At 35.2% G+C, this 10032-nt stretch overlaps 1 protein-coding gene across 1 annotated transcript in view; it reads left to right on the top strand.

Moving 5' to 3' along the window:
• Positions 1 to 10032, top strand: part of LOC113235416 (monocarboxylate transporter 1-like) — a 48010-nt gene that overhangs the window by 10548 nt on the left and 27430 nt on the right. The window contains exon 2 of the mRNA XM_026471098.1: positions 817 to 940. Within this exon, the coding sequence (XP_026326883.1) occupies positions 817 to 940 (124 nt within the window). The remainder of the gene's footprint in view (positions 1 to 816; positions 941 to 10032) is intronic.

Genomic DNA, 10032 nt, shown 5'->3' on the forward strand with positions numbered 1-10032 from the left:
TGTGTGTGTGTGTGTGTGTGTGTGTGTGTGTGTGTGTGTGTGTGTGTATAAGTGTGTAAGTTTATTTGAGTGTGAGTGTCAGTGGGTGTGTATGTTGGAGCGTATGTGGGTGTAAGTGTGGGTGTGTGTGTGGGAGTGAGTGTGTATGAGTGAGTGTGAGAATTTGTGTATGTGGGTGTAAGTGAGTGATTAAGTGCTGTTTGGTAGTAGAATTTCTGTATCATCGTAGTTCAGATTTAAAAGCCAATTTGACAAAGTATGTTTAATCTCAAATTTATTTAAATTGTTAATGTTCAAAATGTTGTTAACACGGTTGTAGATTATGCAGCTGGATATATGATACTGTCGAGATGAAAACGTTAAAACGAAAATTATAAAGCAGTTTCTATTAAATATGCAATAAATATATCACACTGCCCACATCACATAAACGGACGATTTAATGCAGAGATGGCAAATCGACTCATCCGTAGAACAAAGATCTATGTGCAAGACTACTTGTTCTCAGGACATACTATATTTCGTTCTTCTTCGCTGTGAATGTCAGATCGAGCATTGTTCGATTTTATACTTTCGAAACGAAATAAGATATATAAATTGTCGAAACACCTTTACATAGGCCTTAGTTTGAATAACGAAATTATTCTCGTAACGTACTTATTCTCTTTTCGCTATATAATCACATCGGACTCTGTTCTTCGGATGAGTCGATATGGTCCTGGTAGGTACTGGCATGGTAACAGTTTAGTTGACGTTTGCCCTACCGATGATGATGATGATCATACCATAAATGACATGGTGACGCTTTTATTTCAGATGTTTGGATTCGGCTCGACGAATGCCTTCGGTATTCTTTTCAACCAGTTTTTCATGGAACAAGGTGGAGCCAGCAGTTTAGCCCTAGTCATTGGAGTTTACAACGGAGCTCTATCAATAGCAGGTATTTTTTTTAATCAATACAAATAAAACTTTAAAGAAGTCGTATAACAAGACAAACTCACAAGCCGATCGCAACGTGCGTCATGTCGAAAAGATGTGCACGGCATCTCAAACTATCGTGTTGTTTACATGGATAAACTGTCTAACACCGTCGATAATATATAATGAAACAAATTGTTAATAGAAGTACAAAGAGTTTTCAGATTCCTGTCATATATAAACTTTTTTCTATATTGGTTAATTCAAATACTGCTTATGCGACTAATCGCATTTTAGCAAACGCTACAAATCTCTTTTGTATATATTTTATATATGTATGTAGTCTTTTTGAGTTTTTGAATTTAGTTTTATATTTAAATTCTAAATTTAAATGTGATTGTTTTTGGCGCCTTTTCTTTACTATTGTTTTCTGTTTTGGATTGATAGCTGTGCTTAAACTTATTTATTATTGTTTAAGCTGTTTGTAGTAAATTGATAAACTGTAAGCTTAGAATAATAATGCATAATGATAGTTTCATATCAAACGAACTGTCACAAGTGAGGCAAAAATCAAATTCACGTAGTCGTAAGTAACTTGTATTTACGCTCGTCGGCACGCACACAAATATAGAAATAATGATGCCATCGAATATCATTTCCCTCAAAAGTGAGGAAATTGTATCTTGCTTAACTCATCAATAAGTTAATAAATACTACCCAAGTTTCATTTAATTCATATTTGAACAAAGGCCTATAAGCGAGTTTAAGTGCGACTATCGGATTTAACTTTAGTATATGAAAATTTGGATATATAAATATCCTGATATTATCTGTGGATAAACACATGAAAAGTACATGATAACAATAAAGAACCTGAACCTGTGACTTTTTTAGTCAGTGTTACTTCCCTGAAATAAGTTTAGTTAAGAACTTTTGAGTCTGGGCAAGACAATTTTTTAAAATGAGTCCTGTATGATGAACAAGAATAATGATTTTCATATGAAACTAATGAAGGCAAATACTTAATATATTCCGTAAAAATAGCTAACGTATTTCTTACAATGTTATCACGGTCGTGTACATTTGTAGAAATTCTGCAACAGTCGCGATATTGCTTATGCTCAAACAATTACGTAATATAATTATTTTGAAACAGAATAGCAAAATGGGGAGAAAAAATCCGCTCCTTTGCAACATTTTCGTATCTTGTTGCAACGAAATTAATTTTCTGTTTTAGTGAATATTTACATAAAAATATATGTTGAAACGCGTTACTTCCTTGTGGAATGTGATGTTAGTATCTATTTTATGTTTGTCTGACGTATTTTTAAACTCATTTGCCGCACATTTCGTCATTTTTAGCTAAAACTCTTGAGCTGTTCGCGGTGCATGTTGACCTTGAGCACTGACGGCCCACCCGCTCGTGTGAGCCTATTTGGCTCCCTACAATTTTCCTCACTTAGCGTGTGCGGACTAGGTTTCTATGCGTTATTATTCTAAGACTGTAAGTATATTTGCTTTGGTCTTGCAACAGCTTATTTATATTTTCTTGTGATATCAAGTGACGGGACCAACAAGTCGTGAGTCTGGTGGTAACGACACGCGTGTCCATAACAATTGCATTGTCTGTCAGGCTTTAAATCGCAAAGATTTCGAGGGCACTGCCACTGCACCCGTCGCCCTAAGAGAGTTGAATACTATGTCCCTGTGATTTCACCAGCACCCTTATCCTTCCAAACCGGAACGCAGTAATGCTCATATTGCTGCTTGGTGGCAGAAACAGGTAATGTGGCAGTATTTCCCCGGACGAGTTATTTCGAAAGAAGCTGTACTGCTACTAAAATTCGTTTAAGAAGATGTCAGCTTAAAGCATTCTTTGTTTCTTTTGGAACGTAATTTATCTCTAAGGATAACTTGACAAATTATACGGAAGTTATTGTGCTCCTAATAGGCTCCTTAAATTTGTATTGAAATTTTATTAAAAATTGTAACTTGATTCTGTAATACTTAATTAATAATAACACTAAGTTACATTTCCACAAAACAATATAATGATATATCACGAGTACAAAAGTAGGTCGTAAGTATTGCATAAATTGCATAGTAACTATGAGTGCATTTTTGGCTGTACAGACTCTTTCCATTATTTTCTTACAACCTGCAGACTTGGCATTAACGGAAATTGAAAAAACAACTCGAAAACTAGAGAAACTATTGCCATAGTTTTATAATGCCAAGTACGTCTACTCCCGTCTGTTTGGGACATCATCCCTATACTTCACGTATGGCGTAGGGTTGTCACATTATTCTTTTGGTTGTACCTTCAGGTTGCAAAAATAATTCGAAAAATAAAAGTTATTCATTATAGTGTTTTCATGCCATGTTGAAATAACCTTTGTTAAAGCAATTACACATTGATATTAAAGAAAAACATGTGAAAAACAAACATAATAATATAATAAATGTGCCAGAGACCCACACTAGTTGATCTCAAATTAAGGAATTTCGTGTACGTACTGTTAATCTGGGGCACTATCCAAAACATCTAGATTAGAACTAATTTAGAAAAGTTCTCGGTTTTTCGGGAAAAGTTTCCGAATTATAAATATACTGCCCCAGAGGCCGAACGATTACCATGCCGGACTGCCACGAAGAGGTCCTAGGTACGATTCCCGGCCGGGAGAAACATTTCTATGGCCTATATTTATTTCTCTCGTGAGTTTGGGTGTAATGTGTGTGTCTATGGCACCCGCGACACAGGGTTATCCTAGTGCGGGGCCTTGTTGAGTGTATGTGAAAAAAACAGGATATTTTTAAAATGATTGAATGTATTCTCTACGTTTGAGACTAAGTTTTTTATGAAAACTTGGTCTCGAACTAAGAATTCCCGGTACAATGAGTAATAGAGCAAAGGAATCTACTAATCGGAACTATCGTGGTGAAAAGGTTTGCTTGTCGGTGTCGGTGTAAGGTGCTAGCCAGCCGATTGCTGCCTAAGGTGCGCCAGACGTGCGAAAGGAAGTGTCCGTCAGGATGGCTGGATCAGATATACAAATCAAACTGTGCTCATTATTTACTATCCATTTTCTACTATTTAGTACCTTTATTGACATATCTTATATCTTAGCGTTAACGGAAATATAAAAGAAATAAAGTGTTCTTATTTGGTAGTAAATGACAACTAAACTATTATTAATTAACTGATTATAATTCATTCGCATACCTTAATACCTGCAAATGGAATTCTTGTAAGAAAGATTTGTATCATAATCATTATTCATGATTAAGGAACTTGGACCTTTTCAAGGCGAGAGTGACTATACATTATTTAGGTGTGCATGCTACATCCTCGACCTCATCGTCACTTTCTATCAGGTGAGATGGAGGTCAAAAGCGCATTTATTTTTTTTATAAAAAAAGAGCTGTAAAGGTATCTAACTGGGTGACGAAATACTTTAATACAGTTCTCATAGATGGCGCTACGGCTAAAAATTCGTTGAAAAACCAAATAATAGGTTGGGGAAAAAGTTCTTTCGTATTTCGTTGGTGTAAAGTTGTATTAAAATCTCTTTGGCTGCACAGTATGTATCTGGCTGTTTTTGATACCATCAGAAGGATTACATTTTTAAAAATAAAATTAAAAAAATAAAACCCATTTCCCGCCATTTTTCTTTTGTTTTTCTGCCTGCCATGATGAGTGAATTTAAAGAAAAAATTCGGTACATTCTGAAGTTTTATTTCATGAAAGGGAAAAATGCGACACAAGCCGCGAAAAAAATTTGTGACGTTTATGGACTTAACGCAGTGTCAGTAAGAGTAGCACAAAATTGGTTCAAGCGTTTTCAGTCCGGGAACTTTGATGTCAAAGATGAAGCTCGTTCTGGCCGCCCTGTCACGGATAAAGTTGATGCTATTTTTGAAAAAGTGGAGCAAGATCGACATGTTAGTAGTTACAACCTTGCTGAAGAGCTAAATGTTGACCATAAAACGGTTTTAGCTCATTTGAAAAAGTCTGGGTATACAAAAAAGCTCGATGTTTGGCACGAACTGACTGAAAGAAACCTAATAAATCGAATACACATTTGCGATTCTCTACTAAAGTGTAATGAAATAGAGCCGTTCCTAAAAAGATTGATCACTGGTGATGAAAAGTGGATTACCTATGACAAGAACGTGCGAAAAAGATCATGGTCAAAGGTTGGTCAAGCTCCACAGACCGTAGCAAAACCCGGATTAACTCGCAATAAGGTAATGCTTTGTGAGCTTTTACCGCCAGGCAAAACTATCAATTCCAATCTCTACTGCCAACAGCTTATGAGACTCGAGCAAGAAATACAGAAAAAACGGCCGGAATTGATCAACAGAAAGGGTGTGGTTTTTCATCACGATAACGCCAAACCACACACATCTTTAGCCACTCAGCAAAAATTGAGAGAGCTTGGTTGGGAAGTGTTAATGCATTCGCCATATTGTCCTGACCTTGCACCTTCAGATTTCCACCTGTTTCGGTCTCTTCAGAATTCTTTGGGTAGTACTAAGTTAACATCACGAGAGGACTGTCAAAACTACTTGTCGCAGTTTTTTGACCAGAAACCCCAAAATTTCTACAGCAATGGGATAATGTCACTACCTACAAAATGGCGACAAGTTGTCGAACAAAATGGCACATATATATTATAACTAAATGTAAATAAATAATTTAAAAAAATGTATTGAATTTCTATATAAAATACGAAAAGACTTTTTCCCCAACCTAATACAAAAGATACGACAACAAGCATATAGAAAAGTTCGTGAGGTCCGCTGGTTCGTTCCGTGGTTTAGTTGGCATAGCGTCTGACACGGTTTGCTAGAAGACGTCGGTTTCAATCCGGCCGGATCGAAGGAATTTTTTCTACGTGTTTGATCTTTGTAACTAATTATAACAAACTTTTCTATAAAAAAAGAATAGTGGAGTAATTTCACATAAAAAAATAATTGAATATCAATTCAATAAAAATTTAAATATCGTTTCGAATGTGATTTTCAGAGCCAAGACTGTAAACCGTTGACCTACATTATTAAGACCGTTGGTTGCTCGTGTGACTACAAATTTAGTAGTAAATATTTTTTCCCATCTTACTTTTTTTGTACTACTAATCGTATCACAGGTAATAATAATTTCCCGTATTACTATCTATTAATGCCCAGTAACAAGATAAGATTTTTTTTAGTAGTTTAATGGAAAAACAAACCTAAAGTCAAACAACATAACAAAAAGACGTTCTGTACTACATTACCAAACTTAGCTATTGTAAATTAGATTGTCGTTGCCCTAAATAAATTCCAATTTAGAGCATAAATAGGACATTACTCTAGCTTCGCTTGTTAATCACATTGACATAGTATTAAATTTACCTAGATCAAATATCTAGCCTCAAGTTACTGTCCTCAATTGGTAGAAGCCTCACCCTGACAGCAAATCGGTTGGTTTATAGAGCTGATTGAGCAAAAGATGCCGATCACTGAACCTTTGACGTCACTCAATCATTGTACTGTGTTTCATTATAGATTTATTAAGCTGACCCAGTGCTGTTGCAGGCCTTTTTAAACCAGTAAAACAACTTGTTGCAAGGAAATGTTGGCTTTTGAAAAGTAAACAATATAATTTATTATCACGTTGTATTGTTTGTTCTTTTTAATTTATGACATTTTGTTTATTTTAGTATTGTGGCTGAGATGACATTTTATTAGACGGCATGAATATATACACATACATATATACAAATTATTGCAAGAGTGTGTATATATATAAAAAAATTAAGCTTTGTATGCTGCAAGGCGGATCACGTCACGAATCACTGCAGGCGATTCTATATCACGGCAGAAAAAAACAATGGTACTGCCTTAAGCCTCGATTACTATTGGAACCGCTGTCAAAACGCACACAAACAAATGCTAAACACTACAAAATCTTGATAATTATTAGTCATAGTTTCTAATTAAAAAAATAACAAATTCTGGTTTGTTAATATAATTTATACTATAGTCGCTATATCGTTGAAATTTCAACACCTTTATTGCAAGTTACGACGTTTTGATTTTATATTGAAATTTTGTTAAACATGCTGGCATCTTGCGGCTAGCAGCTGGACTACGACAAACGATTAACATCTGAATCACTTCGACAAACAAAATTGAAAATTTATTAAAATAATACTATTACAGGTAATATTTTTGGTGCGGCTATCTTTTTTCGACTCCAAAACAGCACAATATGCATTTTTCTGCAATTTTAGAGAATTTGCTCGAAAGAATGAAACAACCATACCATACAAAGCGAAAATTTGAAAACTGAAGTCAAGTAGGTAGGTATTTCGAGATCTAATGTTGGCACGCGTCAGACGCTTAACTAACCACCTCTATCTACTATATTTACTGTTCTGTTGTCTATATAAACTCTTTGCAACAGTTTTTGCACGTGTAAGTGTATCACGAAGAAGTAAATGAATTTGAATCGATTCTAAAGAAATAAATACACTTTTTGCGTTAATACACAACAGTGTATTGTATACATCATCATCTGTTGGGCACGGGTCTCTTCTCAGGCGAGCATTTAGGCCAATAGTCCGTCATATAATTAATACGAAATTATTTTTAGAAAAGTAGTACAGGGTCCCTGTAAGAGTTCGTCCAGGGTAGTACTGCCATTTTACCTATTTCTGCCGCCGAGCAGGAATGTCAGCATTACTGTGTTCGGGTTTTGAAGGGTAAGGGTGCTGGTGAAATTACAGGCACTTGGGACTTGTCAATTTACGTCTCAGGGTGTCGGGCGCTGTGGCAATGCCCCTCAAATCTTTGCAATTTAAAGCTCTGAGTGGCACTGTACGTGTTATGGACAGGCGTGTCGCTTACCATCTGGCGCACGACTTGTTCGTCCCGTCACTTGATGTAATTAAAAAAAAGTGTACGTCGTTGATATTCGTATAGTTCTCGAACGTCCAATTGCCTAGAAACAAAATATTGATTCCAAATAAAGATTAATTGCCTTTGGGTCATCTATTCAATGGAGAGTCAAGGGTAACAACTGAGAAACCACGTTAACTTATTATTGGGAACCAGATTTTATACGTGAATTTGGTTTAGGTTCGTTAAAGTTGTGCTGTGAGCTAGAAATATGATTACAGCTGATGATACGTTCGGACATTTTTATGACTTGTTTATATTCAAAACATATAACAAAACTGGAAATATAAACCTCAGCATTCGTAATACAATCGTGTTTTATATGAGACTCACGACAAGGAAGCTTAAAAATACCCTGTTACTACCACAAAAGTTTTTATGGCCGTGCTTGCACGATTTGGCGAAGACACTGTCGTATCCTTAGATTATATTGATGAAACGGTAGTATTGTCACATGTAGAGTAAATGTACAAATATGTACATATCGAATTAAGCACAAGTAGATTTTGGCGTATACACTATGAACTTACAGGAATGCGTGACAAGATGAAGTGAAGAAAAAAAGAAAACATAGAACAGACAAAACATAACATACTAATGAAGACTTGGCGTATGCCTATTTTATTTATAAAGAAAAAGAAAATTTCACCAAGACTTGGCTGTAAGGTGTAAAACTTTTGCCTATATTTTTAATGTGGGTATATTTTGTTAACAATCCATGAAGCCAAATAAATGCTACAAAATAAAAAAACATAAGTATCGCTTTTTATATTATTCGCTTTTGTAAGTATCGCTTTTGAGTGAAAATATTATATGGTGCGTGCAGTCACTGAAGAGTGCTGCAGCTGGCTTTAAAACCCAACGTCATATCTACTTTGGAATGGCAGCTGATCAGGCCAGCAAACACGATCTAGGGTGAAATAAGACTATAAATTCTAAGTATTCCAGTTACCAAGGCCACATACCAACCTCGCCTGCACGCGGTGCACCCTGCACATAGCGAAAGGGGCTCTAGCCACACTTTAAACAGTATTCCCAAGGGGGGTTGACGTCAGGCAGGCGGCCGGTCATAAAACACCATGCCAAATCCGTTTACAATGCGTATTCACATAAAATACGTGTTGTGCCGACCCCACTTAGCGTGGGATAAGAACAGGAAGAAAAGGAAGAAGAAGATGATTAGTTGCGCCAACTTTTCTAATAAGTTGCCATGGTAGTCTATAATTTTTTAATTTTGCCTTAAAATTATTTTTGTTAACAATTTCGAGAAAAAATTAAAACAATTATTTTTATGCTAAAACTATAGCAATTAGGACTTTTTATGCTGCATTGTGATCATTAGCTAGACTATTTGGGTTACCGTCACAAAATATAGGACAGTAAAATTTGCGAATTTATTACGCGAATGAATTTATACGCGAGCGAATTTATATTGATACAGTCCTGCACCACACCAGTCGTTACATCCTATACGGTTTTTTTTTTGTATATCTTATCTACAGTACAATACAATACAAGAATTCGTTATTGTACACCAAAAAAGGAAACAAATACAATACAATTAAATTAAAAATAAGCGGTGGTACAATGGGCGGTCTTATCGCTTTAAGCTATTTCTGCCAGACAACCTTTGGATGGAAGTAACTATATAATTCACAGGTAAAAGACGGCGGTGTATGAATAATTACTCATGAATAGATAAAAATTGATAAATAAATGCAAATATACATATATTTATAAATAAATAATAAAATCAATACATATATATGAATATCGTAAACTACTATACATTCTTATACCTATCAATATAAAATTTCTAAAACATAATTTCAAAACATAAAAATACCTAAGCAGTCCAAGTCAGACTAAAGTTAGGTAGTGTTCTTTTACCATATTTTTAAATATATTCAATGATTTCGCTTGTTGAATAAACGAAGGTAAAGCGTTCCACAAACGACTTATCTAGTACGTTATCTAGTTTCAGTTTTATTCAAATTAGCGTACCTATTTGACTTTTTTCAAGGAAAAATAAACTTTAGGTGCCCAACCTACACGCGTTGTGGATATTTACGAAAAAATAAGGAACCATTCTACTTACGACCTTGTACAATGCACATTAATTGTTTATCAAAACGAACAAGATATTCTTCAAACCAATTTCTCTGCAGA

The sequence above is a fragment of the Hyposmocoma kahamanoa genome, unplaced genomic scaffold, assembly GCF_003589595.1.
Source record: "Hyposmocoma kahamanoa isolate Upper Pololo Valley unplaced genomic scaffold, ASM358959v1 87, whole genome shotgun sequence".
Taxonomy (NCBI): domain Eukaryota; kingdom Metazoa; phylum Arthropoda; class Insecta; order Lepidoptera; family Cosmopterigidae; genus Hyposmocoma; species Hyposmocoma kahamanoa.